This window comes from Myotis yumanensis, unplaced genomic scaffold (genome assembly GCF_028538775.1).
Source record: "Myotis yumanensis isolate MYYU_CA2020_CCGP unplaced genomic scaffold, mMyoYum1.0.hap1 SCAF_5, whole genome shotgun sequence".
Classification (NCBI taxonomy): Eukaryota; Metazoa; Chordata; class Mammalia; order Chiroptera; family Vespertilionidae; genus Myotis; species Myotis yumanensis.
In genome coordinates, this window is record NW_027223756.1 from 94555244 (window position 1) to 94574598 (window position 19355).

General features: G+C 44.9%; 1 protein-coding gene and 1 non-coding gene across 3 annotated transcripts in view; one reads left to right on the plus strand and one right to left on the minus strand.

The window, feature by feature from the left end:
- Window positions 1-16861, minus strand: part of LOC139011205 (tumor necrosis factor receptor superfamily member 10A-like) — a 39292-nt gene extending 22431 nt beyond the window's left edge. For both annotated transcript variants that reach the window (XM_070416592.1, XM_070416591.1), the window contains exon 1: window positions 16662-16861. In XM_070416592.1, coding sequence (XP_070272693.1) covers window positions 16662-16775 — 114 coding nt within the window. In that variant the 5' untranslated portion in view covers window positions 16776-16861. The remainder of the gene's footprint in view (window positions 1-16661) is intronic.
- On the plus strand, window positions 6564-6667 carry LOC139011962 (small nucleolar RNA U13). The gene has a single exon (XR_011471761.1). It is a non-coding gene; the product is annotated as a small nucleolar RNA U13 (small nucleolar RNA).
- Window positions 16862-19355: the final 2494 nt, after the last annotated feature.

Genomic DNA, 19355 nt, shown 5'->3' on the forward strand with positions numbered 1-19355 from the left:
TTACACCATACACAAAAATAAACTCAAAATGGATAAAGGACTTAAATATACGACGGGAAACCATAAAAATACTATAAGAATCCAAAGGCAACAAAATCTCAGACATATATTGAAGCAATTTCTTCACCGATACAGCTCCTAGGGCATTGGATACTAAAGAGAAAATAAACAAATGGGACTACATCAAAATAAAAAGCTTCTGCACAGCAAAAGAAACCATCAACAAAACAACAAGAAAGCCCACTGCATGGGAGAACATATTTGCCAATGTTATCACCGATAAGGGTTTAATCTCCAACATTTATAGGGAACTCATACAACTTAACAAAAGGAAAATAAACAATCCAATCAAAAAATAGGCAAAGGACCTAAATAGACACCTTTCAAAAGAGGACATTCAGAAAGCCAAGAGACATATGAAAACATGCTCAAAGTCACTAATCATCTGAGAAATGCAAATCAAAACAACAATGAGGTACCATCTCACACCTGTCAGAATGGCTATCATCAACAAATCAACAAACGACAAGTGCTGGAGGGGATGTGGAGAAAAGGAACACTTGTGCACTGCTGGTGGGAATGCAGACTGGTGCAGCCACTATGGAAGACAGTATGGAGCTTCCTCAAAAAACTAAAAATGGAACTCCCATTTGACCCCATGATCCCAATTCTAGGAATATATCCCAAGAAAACAGAAACACCAATCAGAAAGGATATATGCACCCCTATGTTTATAGCAGCACAATTCACCATAGCTAAGATCTGGAAACAGCCTAAGTGCCCATCAGTAGATGAATGAATTAGAAAACTGTGGTAAATCTACACGATGGAATACTATGCTGCTGTAAAAAAGAAGGAATTCTTACCATTTGCAACAGCATGGATGGAACTGGAGAGCATTATGCTAAGTGAAATAAGCCAGTCAGAGAAAGATAAATACCACATGATCTCACTCATTTGTGGAATATAGAGAACAACATAGACGGATGAACAGGGACAGATCCAAAGACACAGAAACAGCAATCAGACTATTAATCCCCAGAGGGAAAGTAGGGGAGGGTGGGGGTAAGGGGAAGAGATCAACCAAAGGACTTGTATGCATGCATATAAGCCAAACCAATGGACATGGACAACAGGGGGATGAGAGCATGAGTGGGGGGAGGATGGGGGTTAATGGGGGGGGATGAGGACACATTTGTAATTCCTTAACTAATAAAGAATTTAAAGATTAAAAAAAAATAAGATTATCATATGACCCAGCAATTCCAATTCAGGGTATATAAACAAAAGAATGCTGGGCTGAGAGGAGGGAACTGAAAGTTGTTTAATAGATATAGAGTTTCAGTTTTGTAAAATGAAAGTAGTTCTCGAGATTGGTTTCACAGCAATGTGAATGTAGTTAACACTACTTAATTATGCAATAAAAAATCGTTAAGATGGTGCATGTTAGGTGTTATATATTTTACCACAATTTTCAAAAAAGTAAATGTGCCTCACAAGCTGTCCTTAAAGGAACCTGTCAAAGTCCCACTAAATACCAAAGTCCTAGAAAAGTGACCATGTCGCAATTTGCATCACAATTTCTGAGCTATAAATGACACAAGAATTGAAGGAATTTGAATGGAATTTGCAAATGAGTAGTACATTATTGATGTTAATGTTCTGATTTGGAGATTGTTTATGTTATGGGGGAGCATGTTCTTGTTTGTAGAGAGCATACAGTTAGCAACTGGTTTTCAGATGGTTCCGGAAGATTTTTGTATAGTTTTTGCAACTTTTCTGTAATTTTGAGAGTCTTTTAGAATATAAAGTTAAGAAAGTCAGAATAAAAGCTATTGTGGATCGTTGAGCTCAGCTCTACCGACTGTATCTCAACAAGATAGAATGCAGCCCTCTTCACAGAAAAGCCTGTCACGTGTTTGATGACAGGTAAGCTCACCGGAGTCCCTTGGCCCTTCCTTTCCCAGGTCCCGCCTTCCCTGGTGCAGGCTCCTTTCTCTGCTCTCAGTGCTATGCCCTCCTGTGTTTACTGGCTCTGTCTCTCATCAGTTCTTTCCCTCGTCATTTTATTACGAAAAATGTTTACACACACAGTAAAATTTACAGACGTGTACAGTGAACACTCACAATGAAATGCGTATTACTTAAGTGTACAGTTCAATGAATTTATTAATTCATACCTGTGTGTAACCCAAATCCTCTGTCTAGATCATAGAACATAGCAGGCCCACAGAACACCCCCTCAGGCCTTTTCCTAGGTAATCCTAATCTGCAACACCTTCCCAAGAGTTGATCATTTTTTCCAGTATTGATTGAGCTTCAGTAAATGTTGAGCCTTTTCTGTGAATGACAATTAAGTCAAAGTGGTTGATAGTGTTCAGATTATACCTTTACTGAGTTGTTGTATTCATCTAATCTAATAGTTTTTATCAACTATTGAGGAAGGTTTGTTATAATTTCCATTAAATCCTGTAGATTTTTGCTTCATTTATTTTGAAGTTCTATTATTAGGTATATACATATTGATAATTATTCTGACTTCTTAATAAATTAATCCTTAAACACTACAAAAAGTCTATCTCTGGCAATATTCTTTGTCCTATTAAGATAGCTGGAGAAGTGTGTGTTTTCTTTAATGTATTTTATTGATTTCAGAAAGGAAGGGGGAGGGAGAGATAGAAACATCAATGATGAGAGAGAATCACATACAAGAGAAGCACATACAAGAATCAACCAACGAATACATGAACGATGGGGGAACAAATCTCTCTCTCTCTCTCTCTCTCTCTCTCTCTCGCGCGCGCGCGCGCGCGCTCACTCTCAAATCAATTAAAAATAAAAATAATTATTTTAAAAAAATCTTTAAGCCCTAGCGGGTGTGGCTCATTTGATTGGGCATCAGCCGATGCACTGAAAGGTTGCTGGTTTGATTCCCAGTCAGGACAGATGCCCGGTTGCAGGCTTGATCCCCAGTATGGGATGTACAGGAGAGACAGCTGATTGATGTTTTACTTTCACGTGGATGAAATAAAAATCAATTTAAAAATCTAAAAAAAAAACTTCAAAAATTTTGGAGACTTACAACATAAGTATATTCAACACCATCCCACCATTCTTGTTGCTATTGGGTTAATATGTCCTAGGATTAACATGGATATAGTTTATAAACCTCCCAAATGATGTATAATTTTTTATAGTGTACAATTTCATAAAACTAAGGGGAAATAACAATCCTTTACATTGGCCACATTTTTTTTATATTTCCAATGATCTTTCTTCTTTCTTAAGATCCATGCTTCTATGGTCTTCATCTTGAAATCTTCATTTAGCATTTTGTATAGTCCAGGTCTACTTGTCATTGGAAAGGGATCAGGCAGGGACCACACATCTTGGAATGTGTGGGTTCTTGACTTTGTGCAGGAAAGAATTCAAGACATGAGTCTGGGTGAATTTGAGAGTATGTCTATTAAAGCTTGGGACAGTAACACAAAGGAAGTGTTTAGCATAGAGGAACCAAAAGCACAGGAATAGGATTGAGCCTAGGTGGAGCTGCTTTGTCTCTTTAGAAACGTGAGACAAGAGGAGGGCCCTCAGAGCTTATGAGAAAGTAAAAGTAGGTGCTCAAGGAAAGGGGGGTGCGGGGCTGCTCACAGGAGAGCACACACTGGGGCCTTTGTCCTAAGGATTTTTATCTGTTTTCTACAGGTGGGAATTTTAGGGGAGGTCTCAATCAGAATATTCATCAGCTTTTCAGGTATGTCTTTTAATCCTATATAATAAAAGCCTAAAATGCTAAGTGTCCAGTCGTCCGTTCAACCAATCAAAGCATAATATGCTAATAATATGCTAAGGCCACTCAACTGATCACTATGACATGCACTGACCACCAGAGGGCAGACAGTCTACCAGTTGACCAGCTGCTATGATGTGCACTGACCACCAGGGGGCAGACGCTCTGACCAGTAGGTTAGCTTGCTGCTGGGGTCTGGCAGATTGGGACTGAGCTAGACAGGCCGGACACACCCTGGAGCCATCCATGGTCCCTCCCTGGCTGGCCAACCTCCTGCGTCCCTCCCTGGCTCTGATCATGCACCAGTAGGGTCCCTTGGCCTGGCCTGAGCCCTCTCACAATTCGGGACCCCTCAGGTGATGTCAGAGACCCGGTTTCGGCCAGATCCCCACAGGCCAGGCCAAGGGAGCCCACTGGTACACAAATTCATGCACCAGGCCTCTAGTATGTTGATAAATCAAAGTGAGCTTATAGTGGGGTTTGGGATCATTTTCTGGTCAGCTTCACCTCTATCTTGGATTTTTCTGGCTCTAATTGTTTTTCTTTATTATTTATTCCCCTGACTTTGTCCATTCTTTTTTTAAAAATATATATTTTATTGATTTCAGAGAGGAAGGGAGAAGGAGAGAGAGAGAAACATCAATGATGCGAGAGAATCATGGACCGGCTGCCTCCTATACGCCCCCTACTGGATATTGAGCCCACAACCTGGGCATGTATCTTTGACTGGAATTGAACCCAGGACTCTTCAGTCTCTAGGCCAACGCTATATCCACTGAGCGAAACCAGCTAAGGCGACTTTGTCCATTCTTGGATTTGCCTGGCACTAATAGCACCAACTGGGTCTCTGTTATCTAACTCCCTGACCAGGGTAATTTAAGGTACTGGCTTTCTGTTTGGACAAATGTAAACTGTCTGCTCCTAAGTGCCTTTGGTTAGGGAGGATGGAGTCTTGTTTATTTCCTAAATGGTAAGCTCTCTTCTCCCCACTTACTCTTTGATTTTGTTTAATGGCTGCCAGCTCTCAGGTTAGGAAACCTAGACTCCACATTAAATGCCTTTCCTTCCTCTTACCACCAAGCCCATCTAATCATCTGCCAGTGTTACTGTGATCCTCAGAGCCACACTTTCCTCTTTCAGGCTGATGCAATCTAATGCAATCTTACCACTTTCCTATTTCAGGGTGATGCAACCGAATCACACATGCTAAATGCTGCTCAGGCCATGTCTGTCTGAGCTCACACGTATAGTCCACATTCCCCTGGGGAAACAATTACCTTTAAAAGTGTTGGTTTGCCCTGGCCAGTTTGCTAAGTGGTTATAGCATCAGCTCAGGGACTGAAGGATCATGGGTTCAATTCTTGGTCAAGGGCACATACCTCAGTTACAGGCTTAATCCCATGCCCTGGTCACAATGCATGCAGGAGGCAACCAGTCGATGTCTCTCTCTCTCTCTCTCAAATCAATGTTTCTCTCTCTCTCCCCCTCCTCTTCTTCTTTTTGACTCACCAGCATCCTAAATCACCTGCCTCCTTCTCCCTTGCATGTCTACTCCCTAAATCATTAAGTTCTCAGGACAATGAGGTTCTGATCAGCATGAAATAATCTTAGGAACAAAGCCTCAGGTCTGTGCACCCCAGAGACAGAGTTTCCTTCAAACTAGAGATAACATCTAGGCCTCAGCTGTGTTTCACCTCCAGGCCCAGAAAAGCAGCAAAACCAAAAGAAGCAACATCATGGCTGACATCAGGACCAGATGCACTGGTCAACGACCGCCTCCCCTGCACCAATCAATTAGTAGACACCAGGACCCCCAACTCCTTTAGTCACCGTGACTAATGATTTCCTCCTATACAACCCATTCCCTGGAAGCCACTGGAGAGCCAGTCCTTTGAATATTAGCTCATCTGTGTCTCCAGGTGAGGGCCACTTCCTGAAAATAAACCCTTACTTTCTTTGCTGTAAACCAGTGGTTCCCAACCTTTTTCTCTGGCCATGCCCCACCTAAGCATCTCTAAAATCCTGATGCCCCCCTTTGACATATAATTCTTATTATCCAAAAAGTAAACTCCTATTCACATGGAGGAAGCCTAAAAGGCCATTAACTTGGTCTAAACAAGCTTCCAAAGAACATGGCATCCATGGAAGAGAAAAATAAAACAAAAGGACAGTTGAAGTACTGAGGAAGCAATCACTAAGAAATTGTTTAAAAATAATAATAATATGAAGGGATATGAGGAAAATAGCAAAGAAAGTTTCAAAACATATACTAGGGAACTGAAATGCACAAATATGTCACAATATATATTTATATACTGTATATAAGGCCCCTAGAACCATAAGAAATGTAAAAAAATCAGTTAATAACTCATTCTCGAATTGCCCCCCTTAAAAATCAAATTGCCCTCCTGTGAGGCATGTGCCCCACACTGGGAACCACTGCTGGAAACTCTTGTTCGTGTCTCGTTGGGCTTTGATGCGTGCAGGCAAATAGGCCCCTTTAATGCGGCAACATAACCAGCCTTTTCAAGATCCCCCCAGCGATGGGACTCTGAGGTACTACAGGGACTTTCCCACTCTCTCCTCAGCTTGGAGAGATTTCTCTTCAAATTGGCACTGGTGCTGCGCTTGTTGCTCAACCCACTGTCATAACACGGCCCTGCCTTGAAGTACTAAAACAGTTCAAACAGTGGAGATTTCAAATAAACTCAACAGGCTCATATCTCCGAACCTATTCCTTTTGTTTCTGTCCCTTAAGAGGCTCTCATTGTTGATCCTTTTGTAGTTCGTAAGCGTGATGATTGGGTGGTTCACGCTCTTCTGTGAGATGTGCCTCCCACAAACCTGAGACAACTTACAGTAAGCCCCACGCTGACTCACTCTGTCACTGTGATTTTTTACTTCCTGGTGAGTTCATTCAGCCTAGTGTGGCCCACTTTTTCCCTATAAGGTTTCTAAAAAGACAAAGCAGCCCCAGCTAGGCTCTCGCCTGTTGCTTCTTCTATCCTCAGCCCTTCCTTCGTTTCACTGTCCCTAGCTGCAATCAATGTACCCCCCAAATCAGCTGGACTCAAATTGTGAAATCTTCCCTGCACTAAGAACCCACACACTACTAGCGCCGGAGGCCTGCTCCCCGTTTGGTAACATGATTATTCTGTGCACTAGTCCTTGTAACACTCCTATCTGACCTGTGAGAAAGCCAAAGGGATGAGCGTGGACATTTGTCCAGGACCTCTGAGCAATAAACCACATTGTTATCCCTTGACACCCTCTTGTTCTTAACCCTCATCTGCTGCTAGCGTCTATCCCAACTGGAACCAAATTCTTCACAATTGATGTGCATAGTGCATTCTTTACTATGCCAGCTGATGGAGATGGCCAACACCTTTCTGCCTTTACTTGGGAAGGAAAACACTCCACCTGGACAGTCTTGCCTCGGGGTTTTCCTGATAGCCCTTCTTATTGCTCATAAATTCTGAAGACTGATTTAAATTATATCATTTTCCCTAAAGGTTTCATCTTATTGCAATTTGTGAATGATTTACTTCTTTGCTCCTCTTCTCAGGTCTCCTCACAGGAAGATAGCATCCATCTGTTAGAACTTTTGGCCTTAAAGGAACGTAAGGTTTCTAAAGAAAAATTACAATTCGTCCCAACTCAGGTTCAATATTTGAGACATCTGGCTCTCCTGGAAGCCATTGGAGAGCCAGTCCTTTGAACATTAGCTCATCTGTGTCTCCAGGTGAGGGCCACTTCCTGAAAATAAACCCTTACTTTCTTTGCTGTAAACCAGTGGTTCCCAACCTTTTTTTTTTTTTTTGGCCATGCCCCATCTAAGCATCTCTAAAGGTGGGGCATGGCCCACCTTTAACAGGCAACAGGTGCAGAACGTAATAACAAGAAGAATTCAAAAGAGAATTAGGACAACATAACAACTAAGTCTACATGAATTTGAACTAGGAGCTCAAACCTGCAGATAATGAAACAAAGACCATTATTATCTTGGATTGATCAAAGTTCTTTTTTAAAAAAATTGACTTTTAGAGAGAAAGGAAGGGAGAGAGAGAAACATCGATCTGGAAGAGAAAAACACTGACCACCATTTATTACGTTCACTCCTACAGAAGGCACCAGACCCTGACGGGAACGTCCCTCAGTCTGATGACCTGAAACTGCAGCTGTCAAATGCACTACATACACCAAGTTTCCCAAGACGCAAAATTAAGTGTCAACTGCAAGGTTTTCTTGGGCTAATAAGCTATTGCTGAAATTAGATCCCAACTCTCTCTCTTATGACAAAACCTCTAAATGTCTTACTAAAGAACAACAATCCTGATCCAATTTTATGGGAGAAACAGGGTGAAATAGCCTTTAAAGGCTTAAAGGAGAGTTTAATAAACCCCCCTGCTCTTGGGCATCCTAACTATCAGATTCCCTTTTTCATTTTTTTTTAAATCCTCATTCAAGGATATATTTTTATTGATTTTTAGGGAGAGGAGAGAGAGAGAGAGAGAAACATCCATGTGAGAGGGAAGCATCAATCAGTTGCCTCCTGTACCTGCACCGATTGGGGATCAAACCTACAACCCAGGTATGTGCCCTGACCAGGAATGGAACCCATAACCTTTTTTGGTGCATGGGACCATGCTCCAACCAACTAAGCTACCCAGCCAGGGCCCCTTATCACTTTTGTGCATGAGAAGGATGAGGGATACCCTTGAGTTACTCACTCAAAAACATGGGGATCACCACAGACCCCCTAGGATACTATATAGTCAGCAGTGACTATAGTATGGCCCCAGTGGCTCAGGGAAACCATATTATTAAGATTCTACGGCATTCTAGACTTGACGTTCTGGAAGGTAAACGAAACCACCCTGCTGACATTTCTGCTAAGAATACTGCCCTTAAAGGTATCAGCAGCAGTCCAACCTCTGTCATGGTCCAAAGAGATGATTCGCCAGTTGAAAACTTAGAAAAACTGGCCAGAGAATCCCAACAACTGGCTTGAAAAAAAAGTAAAACACGATTGGAAATACAACAATTGCTGGTTTAATAGGAAGAGAAAGCTCTGGTTCGAGCCAAATAACAACCCAGTCCTACCAGGAACTCTAAAATGTTTGCTCCTGACCACTCTCCATGCATTAAACCATTGGTCCACTGACAAAATGATAGCATTCATGAATAAATATTGGGGGGGAGATATTAACAAGGCCACAAAAAGTGCCCACCTCAAGTGTCAAACACAGCCCAGGGAAGCCTATTAAATTTGCCTAATGGACCTTTTGTGGTTTGGCAAATAGATTTCATACAGCTTCCCCATTTCATGGATATAAATGAGTTTTAGTCATGATACATATGTTTTCTCACTGGACTGAAGCTTTCCCTTGCAGACAAGCAAATGCCTTTGCAGTGGCTCAAGTCCTGTAAGAGAAGAGCGTTCCTGCTTGGGGGACTCCTCTTGAACTTCAATGATCAAAGAACCCATTTCATTGGTCAAGTGCTACAACAAGTCTGTGCTCTTTGGCTGGTTCCACAACATTTTCACTGTGATTACCATCCTCAATTCTCAGGTTTAGTTGAACGTACTAATGACATTATTACGGTTCAATTGGCAGCCCTGAAGGTGTGGCTCAGTTGGTTGAGTGTCGTCCCATACACTGAGAGATCGCTGGTTCAATTCGAGATCAGAGCACATGCCCAGGTTGTAGGCCAGCAGTGGGCAAACTAGGGCCCTCGGGCCAGATCCGGCCCGTTTGAAATGAATAAAACTAAAAAAAGAAAAAAAAGACTGTACCCTTTTGTGTAATGATGTTTACTTTGAATTTATATTAGTTCACACAAACACTCCATCCATGCTTTTGTTACGGCCCTCTGGTCCAGTTTAAGAACTCATTGTGGCCCTCGAGTCAAAAAGTTTGCCCACCCCTGTTGTAGGCTCAATCCTCATTAAAAAAAAAAAAAAAAAAAATCCTATCTTTAAAAACAAACAAACAAAAAGATTCAATTGGCAGAACTTGAAGAAACTCTTCAAATACCTTAGCCGAAAGCATTGCCACTAGTCATTTTAAATCTTGGGTCCACCCCTTTTGGGACTCATAAGCTTTCTCCTTTCGAGATAATTACAGGACACCCCATGCGTTTGGCTGCTACTTCTTTTGATCCACAGTTGGTAAAGGAAATATATTTCAATATAAAGGAAACCTATTTCAATATAAAGGAAACATATTTCAATATTGTAAAGACTTAATTGCTTCTATTGAAAATAATCATTTCCTTGGAGGACAATCTTTTCACAGTCCCTCCAAGGGAATGAACAACTCAAAATCCACACTCTACAACTTAGAGATTTTTTTTTTTTTTTCTGAAAAAGACATCTCATAAAAGATTCCCTCCAGCCTTGCTGAAAGGGCCCTTACCAAGTACTGTTGACTAAGCTGTGTGCTGCTAAACTCCAGGAAGTAGAGTGGGTACAGGATTCATACCTAAAGAAGGCACCAGACCTTGACAGGAACGTCCCTCAGTCAGATGACCAGAAACTGCAGCTGTCAAAAATTAACTCAGGTGACTTCTGAAGGAAACATATTACCAGAAGGACTGAATCTGGCCTAGACAATGCTTTTCTTACTATTAATTCTTACTAAACGTTTCTCTTTTCCTTGGAAGGAACATGTCCTTGTTTCCATTTCCTATGCTATTGTGGAAAGGAGGCGGCAGGGGGGGGGTGGGGGGGGGACGGGGGGAGGATTAAAAAAAAAAAAAAAGACCCAGGGGCTTGGCTCAGTGGTTGATGGCTCAGTGGCTGAGCGTTGACCTATGAACCAGGAGGTTGTGGGCTCCGTCCCCGGTGTGGGGTGTACAGGAGGCAGCTGTCCTTTATACCAAAAGATGGTGGGTTTAATTCCCAGACATGAACAGGAGGCAAGGAATCGATGTTTTTCTTCCAGATGGATGTTTCTCTCTCTCCCTTCCTTTCTCTCTAAAAATCAATTAAAAAAAAAAAAGAATTTTGATCAATCCAAGATAATAATGGTCTTTGTTTCATTATCTGCAGGTCTGAGCTCCTAGTTTAAATTGATGTAGACTCTGTTGTTATGCTGTCCTAATTCTCTTTTGAATTCTTCTTGTTTGTTATTACGCTCTGCACCTGTTCCCTGTTACCCCTGGACTGAACCCACGCACTTCCTCTCTGACGGAAGAGGCAACACCCAGGAGAGATCCTTCCCGACATCGAGGGGCAAAAAAACTGCTGAAGTTGGAAGACCTGACTGTTGATCAGCGATGCTTTCAGAGAATGTTCTCGATCAACACGGGGGAACTGGTAAAATCTGACAGGAACCTTAAGAAAGCCTAATCAGTCCGATACGTTTAGGGAGGAGCTAGGGCTAATGACAGTTCTCACACTCTACAGTATTCGCGAGAGGAGGCGGGGACCTTACTGTAAAAAAAACTCTGTTAGTAACAGAGCTCTACAGTTCTCACTTCCCTTTCTCTTAACTTCCGTTTGCCATCTTAGCACAAGCCAGAGTGTGCTTGCGGCCATTTCATGTTTTTCAAATACGCCTAGTCGCAAGTAGTTAATGAATCTAGCTCTCAAATAAGGCAAATGTAGCCCCGGCATAAAATTTAAAAGCAAATATCAGGAGATCATATTATTTAGCAGTTTTCTTAACTGTGGCCAGAACACAACAAAAGCAAATATTCCCCCAAAAGTAAAGGTCCAAGGTGGCTGCTATTATAAAGGAAATCAGGCAAAAGAATAATAAAATTGTTTCCTTCCGACTCACTTTCTTCCTGTGTACAGTAGGGAAAACCATCCCTATCTCCTAGGTTTTTGAAAAATGATAGGGAATAATGGCAGCACAGTGCCCAGCTGAGCACAGCACCCAAGCCGCCCAAAGCTACTCAGTGCACATTCCTGCCGCCCACTCCCCACCCTTACCTTGAAGGTGTTGCCAGGCTTCTCTGCCAGCCCTGGCAAAGGGAATGTGGTCCAAGATGGGGACTGAGGCCTCGATGTTCCCCCAGAGGGACAGCTGAAAGCATTTGGACGCACCTGTGCCCCTGCAGCGCCACCTCTGCATCACTTGACGTCTGGCCCCTCTGCACTCCTCCCCCCTCAAGGAGCTGATACCACGGTGCCCATGCAAACAGGTGCAGCCACTGCTGGGGGAAACCATGTGCCCTCTGGCCCTCCCAGCACCAGAACACCGACACCGACCCTGAGGACGTGGTTTGAGCTCCCACAGTCTCCCACAGAAAGGTGGCCATTCCAGCAAGTGCAGAGCAAGGACCTGGAGGCAGGGAAGCACTCAGCACTGGGCCTCATCTGATGTCATCCTTCCAACAGACCAAGGACATGGGCTCCTCTCACTACAGGCAGGGCTGGGAGCATAACTGGCCCCAGGTGACACAGTTCAAGTGCACAGCTGGGATTCTAGTCCCCCTGCCACCTTCCCCTGCTGTGTAATCTGGGTCTCTTGGTCTTCATTCCCAGGCTCAGATGTCTCCTGGATCCTTGGAAATCTCTATTAGCAACGAGGAAGCAAAAACCACTACAGGCGGGTCCAAGCAGCTTGGGCAGTGGGAGAAGCAGCATCAGGCCCGGAAGCCGAGGCTACAGGCAAGCTGCAGGCTCAGGCACCCAACAAGCCAATGCCCCGAGCCCCAGCAAGCGCCCACCTCCTCCTATCCCCCGCACCCCCACTACACACAAACACACACACACACACAGGCCCTCCTATGCGCGCCCCCCCTCCCCGCACCACCACCACCACAATGCCCAAGAGGAAGGCCAGCTCTGCCCAGGGGGCTGCGAAGGAGGAGCCCAAGAGGTTGAGGAGGTTGTCAGCCTCGCCAGCTCCTAAATCTGCAGACAAAAGTGCAAACAGAAGGGAAAGGGGGCACAAACATAAAATAGGCCGAAGCAGCCCACCAGGAACCTGGAGATCTACCTGCGGAAACGAGGAGGGTCCAGCTTCAGAGGAGGCAGGAGAAAGAGAAGCCAAGTCTGATTGATGTCAAATGCCATGTCTATCCGTGGTCCCTGTCTCCCTGCTTGTACAATCCAGAGGAATGTTTTTATCATCCATTTTGTAAATGCAAGCTTTTTAGTCGTTCTAGAACAGCAGTTCTCAACGTGTGGGTCGCGACCCCTTTGGCTGTCGAACGACACTTTCACAGGGGTCGCCTAAGACCATCCTACATATCAGATATTTACATTATGATTCATAACAGTAGCAACATTACAGTTAAGAAGTAGCAACGAAAATAATTTTATGGTTGGGTCACAACATAAGGAACTGTATTTAAAGGGCCAGAAGGTTGAGAACCACTGCTCTAGAAAGATTTTTAGGAATGAGGGAATTCTACCTCACCCCATTTTTCTTATGGAAAAGTGGAAATCCTTTTTTCTTTTCTTTTTTTTAAAGAGGTGAAATCATTTGCTGGTTATTTAATTTTTTGGTATAACCAGAAAATAGTGGGTTGTTGACTATGGGAGGCGTTGGTTGTTCTGCATGTCAGCTTAACATGCCATAGATGGGGTTGTTTTTATATTCTACTAGAGGCCTGGTGCACAAAAATTTGTGCACTCAGGGTGGGGGGTTCCTCAGCCCGGCCTGTACCCTCTCACAGTCTGGGACCCGTCGGGGGATGACCACCTGCTGGCTTAGGCCTGCTCCTAGGGGGATTGGGCCTAAGCTGGCAATCAGAAATCCCTCTGGCAGCCCGGTAGCCCTCGGGGGATGTCCACTTGCCAGCGGGGAGCAGACCTAAGCTGCAGTCGGACATCCTTAGTGCTGCTGAGGAGGTGGGAGAGGCTCCCACCACCACCTCTGTACTGGCAGCCATCAGCCTGGCTTGTGGCTGAGCAGAGCTCCTCCATGTAGGAGCTCACTGACCAACAGAGGGCAGCTCCTGCAATGAGCATCTATCCCCTGGTAGTCAGTGTGTGTCATAGTGATCAGTCATTCCCAGTCTTTCTGCTGTTAGGGTCAGTTTGCATATTATCCTTTTATTATATAGGATAGAGGCCTCGTGCACGGGTGGGGGCCAGCTGGTTTGCCCTGAAGGGTGTTCCGGATCAGGGTGAGGGTCCCACTTGGGTGCCTGGCCAGCTTGGGTGAGGGGCTGATGGTTGTTTGCAGCTGTTCACACCCCCTTCAGGGTGGGGGCCCCCACTGGGGTGCCTGGCCAGCCTGGATGAGGGGCTGATGGCTATTTTCAGGCTGCCCACACCCCCTTTAGGGTGGGGGTCCCCACTGGGGTGCCTGGCCAGTCTGGATAAGGGGCTGAGGGCTGTTTTCAGGCTGGCCAAGCTGGCGACTGAAGCTCCCAGCCTCTCCTTTATTTCTTTTTTTTTTTTTATTCTGGGATTTATTTACCTTCTATAATTAAAACTTTGTTGCCGCTCCAGCTCCCAGGCCACGGCCTGCTGAAAGCAGGCATCTGGGGTTTGTTTAGCTTCTATAATTGTAACTTTGTTGCTTAGAGTGGAGCTCAGAGCCCGGCTGCAGCAGGGAGGAAGCTTGGCTTCCTCCATCACTGGAGCAAGCGAGCCTTCTGCTTGCTTCAGCTGCATGGCTGCTGGCCGCCATCTTGGTTGGGTTAATTTGCATATCCTGCTGATTAGCCAATGGGAAGGGTAGTGGAGGTATGGTTAATTACCACATTTGTCTATTATTAGATTAGATAATACAAAGCATACTAAATGGCAATTTGGAGCCAGTCGTGCATTTACTATGTCCTGAACATTTTCAATCACTTCTGTTCCCGTGTTATTGGTAGAAGTGTTTCCTAAAGAAAACCACTCCTTGATCTTGGCTCTCCCTGTCAGAATTTTGTGCATCTGTGACATTGTTGGTGTGGTAATCCAGTTTTCCTAGTAACTTCATGGGCAGTGAAAGACTGAAAATTTGATTATGTAGCACATATGACATTACGTTGATGGGATGGATATAACAGGGTATCAACATTTGAAGATCTTGGTACCTGATACTCTACTAAGAAATAGCCCCACATTTGAAGCCGGAAGTCACTGGAATAACTTCAGAAAAGAAGCACAACGACATGACTTTACATTTGTGGTATGTATGTTAAGAATTGTGTATGAATTGAAATATCCGTATACTTATCCTAAAACAAGCTAAAATCTCAATTATGAAAGAAAAATACAAAACATACACACAACAAAATGGTATTCCGTTTTCTACAAAGAATTAAAATTCAGTGTGGCAGGGCTGTAGGGAAACAGGAAAACTGTGGACTCTTGGTTTAAGTGAAAAATGTATCCGCTCTTCTGGAGAACAACCTGTCATTACCTAAACGAAAATATAAAATTAACCCCCTGACAAAGCAAGTTCACTTTTGAGGATTTGTGCCATACACAGGGATATGCGGGCCAGACAAGTGACCAGCAAGCTAACACCATGCTGTTGGAATTAGCAAAATCATAAACAGGGTGCTATAGTAATCATTATGGTACTTAATGTTAGGGCCTTAGAATGTAAGACTTAAAGCATGGGTTACATGCTTTAAGCAGCATTTGGCCGGTTACATGCTTTAAGTCTTACATTCTAAGGTCCTAACATTAAGTACCATAATGATTATTATAACACCGGGTATCATCTAAAGCAGCAGTTCTCAACCTGTGGGTCGTGACCCCTTTGGGGTTCGAATGACCCTTTCACAGGGGTCACCTAAGACCATCGGAAAACACATACATAATTACATATTGTTTTTGTAATTAATCAGTAAGCTTTAATTATGTTCAATTTGTAACAATAAAAACACATCCTGTATATCAGATATTTAAATACATTACAATTCATAACAGTAGCAAAATTACAGTTATGAAGTAGCAACGAAAATAATTTTATGGTTGGGGGTCACCACAACATGAGGAACTGTATTAAAGGGTCGCAGCATTAGGAAGGTTGAGAACCACTGATCTAAAAAGATATTCATAAGCGTTAAGAGCAAATAGCACTGGTCCCCCCGCGTCTGCTCTACCCACAATAAAGGTTGTGCTGGTGCTACACGGAGCAAGTGAAGTCTGCATGGACGACATGGACCTCTAACCGGGACTCCTCCCGAGCTTCCCAGCATAGCAAGCGATCCCTCCCCATGAGCTTCACAAGGTAAAAGCGCAACAGGCCAAACCTGAGAGAAGCAGGAAAGGAGCTCGAGGTACCAGAGGCCTCGGGCTCCACTCCCCACACCGTCTCCTTCAGATTTTTTACACAGGTTATGCCCACATGCCCCGGGAAACACAAATTACTTTGTGATCATAGATATCGCTTCTCTGAATTTTGGATTCCTTTTTAAAATTAAAAACTAAACTTTCACGATAGCTGTGATACCTGGTTTGGCGTTAGTGTTTCTATTTATAACAGCAGGAATGTGCCCTGGAGCGGCGTTTCCCGCCGCGCTCACACCTCTGGCTGCGCGCCCTCACCGCGCCAGGCCGGGACTGGAAGCAAGTGGAGTGTCGGGATTTAAAATTCGGATTTAAAATGCGGTGAAGTGCGAAGAAAAGCGGCATTTGGCCGGCTGTCGGCCCACCGACCGGCCACAGCCAAGTCTTACAAGGTGAACAAGAATGAAAAAGTTTGGAAAGGAAGCTCCGGGAGTTTCCTTGTGGATTTCCCCAAAATGACTGGTCCTTCCCGGCGACCGGGAGCAGCGCGGGCTCCCCGTCTCCGCTTTCGAGGGGCCGAATCCGCCCCCCCCCCCCCCACCCCCGCCCTTCTCAGACTGTGCCCAGGTTGGTCTGGCCGGCACAGGCCCGGGCATGCCCCTCAAGAACCCCGTTTGGCCTCCTTGCCCCCCGCCCCCCACCTGCCCTCCAGGAGGGGCGGCGGGCACTCACCAGCACCAGAAGTGACAGGACAACGATCAGGGTGCGGGGGGCCCAGGGCCGCGGCCCGGCTCCCCGCTGTGCCTCCGGGGCGGCGGCGCGCCCCACCGCGCGGCGGGAGGCCATCTGCGCTCGAACTCCCCGCGGCCACGTGCGGTCGGTGAGCGCTCCTGGTCCCCGCGGCAGAGCCGTCGCGGGTCTTCCGTGTATTTCAGGGGAGGGGGCGACTCCCTCAGCCTGCCTAGCCTGCCCGTGCGGGGTGCTCTGCCTGCAAAAGTCTCCCCAGACTGAGCTCAAGACGGGGGAGACGGAGGAGAAGGCAATGAATGACTCACTTCCTAGGTTGACTTTCACGTCCTGGGGCTGGGCGGGGTGTGGGGGGCGGGGGGGACGGGGTGAAGAAGTCCACGCCCTCCTCCTTCCTGATCCTGGGCCGGTAACCAAGGTATCGCCTTTCAACAAGAATCCAGGATCCCAGGGCTAATGCCCCCCATCTTCCTGACTGTGGCTTTCTGCCCACTCCCAGCTTCTACTCCCGCCTTGCCTCTCCCCGCTCATGGACAGGTACTCGTGAGAAGGTAACCCCCATTTTGTAAAACTACTGTTTGGAATTCTCTGCTAGTTTTTAGACAGCCTCTTATTCTAAAGAAATAATGACTTTATGCCCAACCGGTTTGGCTCAGTGGATAGAGCGTTAGCCTGAGGACTGAAGGGTCCCAGGTTCGATTCCTGTCAAGAAGGGCATGTACCTTGGTTGCAGGCACATCCCCAGTGGGGGGTGGGGGGTGGGTGCAGGAGGCAGCTGATGGATGTTCCAACTCTCTATCCCTCTCCCTTCCTCTCTGTAAAAAAAAAATCAATAAAATTTATTTTTTAAAAAATAATAAAATAGTAACTTTGCTTTCTAGCCTGCTTTAGCCTGCTTCAATGATGAGGAAGATGAACTTAGCTGTCTGACCTTGTAGGCCAGAGACTAGATACACCCGTGCTCTCAATGCCATGCCAGGTGCATTTTTTAATTGGATAGAATCGTGTTGTTTTCAAGGCCACCAGCGAGATAACCACTAAGCACACGTAAGGCTGGCTCTTTAATAAAAAAGGGAAGTTCTGCTTGTAGCTTGGCCCAGAATTTGAAAGGCATTTTTCTTTGTGCCCTCCTGTAATAATAAAGTGTGACTCCAAACTCTCCAAGCATTGCTTGATGTATTCCGGTTCTCTGTAACACTCGGACATCACCCACCCAGAGCAGCTCAGTAAGGCAGGAGGTTTCTGGGTCAGGGGCTTGATCTTAGCATCTCAGTAGCTAGGTGGCTGGCTCAGAGCAAAACCCCAGTGAACAAGCGTGGATAGAATGAAGGACACAGAGGTCAGGACCAGTGGGTCTGATTTCAGGTCACCAGGAGGCTTCCACACCTCCCCATCACAACCTCACCTGTCCTGGTAACTCCCGGTCCATCTTGTGGCTTGTGGTCTCAGGTTCTCATGCCCTCTCATCTCAACCCCACTGTTCCCTCCTGCTGCCGGGCAAGCTGGAGGAACCCACTGCAGCCTCTCTTCTGGATTTTCTTTTCCTCTTAGATTTTTTTAAATCTTTATTGTTGAAAGTATTACTTATGTTCCGCCCCCCGCCCCGCCCCGCCCCCCTGGCCTTCACCACCTTATTTTCTGTGTCTTTTGTTGATCTCTTCTCACCTTCCCCTGTAGTCTGTTCCATGCTTCTGTGTTTCTGGATCTATTTTGTCCATCAGTTTATTTTGTTCATTAGATTCCACATATAACTTAGATCATGGGATACTTGTCTTTCTCTCACTGGCTTATTTCAATTACCATAATGCTCTCTAGGTCCCTCCCAGGCTGGCTCAAAAGGCAGGAGATCCTTCTTTTTTACTGCTGCTTAGTATTCCATGGTGTAAATGTACCACAGCTTTTTTATCCACTCATCTACTGATGGGCACTTGGGCTGTTTCCAGATCTTAGCTATTGTAAATTGTGCTGCTATGAACATAGGGGTGCAAACATTCTTTCTGATGGTGTTTAGGGTTTCTTAGGATATATTTCTAGAAGCAGAATCACTGGGTCAAATGGCAGTTCCATATTTAGTTTTTTGAGGAAACTCCATACTGTTTACCATAATGGCTGCACCAGTCTGCATTCCTTCCAGCAGTGTACTAGGGTTCCCTTTTCTCCACATCCTCACCAGCACTTGTCATTTGTTGATTTGTTGACAGTAGCCATTCTGACAGGTGTGAGGTGATACCTAATTGTCATTTTAATTTGCATCTCTCTGGTGATCAATGACTTTGAGCATTTTTTCATATGTCTCTTGGCTACCTGAATTCCACTTTGGAGAAGTGTCTATTTAGGTCCCTTGCCCATTTTTTTTTGTTTTGTTTTGTTTGTGTGGGGTTTTTTTTGTTGTTGTTCTTAATCCTCAACTGAGGATATTTTACCATTGATTTTTAGGAAGAGTGGAAGAGAGAGGGAGAGACAGAAACAGCAAAGTGAGAGACCACACATTGATTGATTGGTTGCCTCCAGCCTGAGCCCTGACCAGGGCCCAGGCCAGAGAGGAGCCTGCAACCGAGGTATGTGCCCTTGACCAGAATCAAACTTGGGACCCTTCAGTCCAATTGTATGAGTTCCTTATATGTTTTGGATATTAACCGTTTATCAGATGTATCATTGCTAAATATGTTCACCCATACA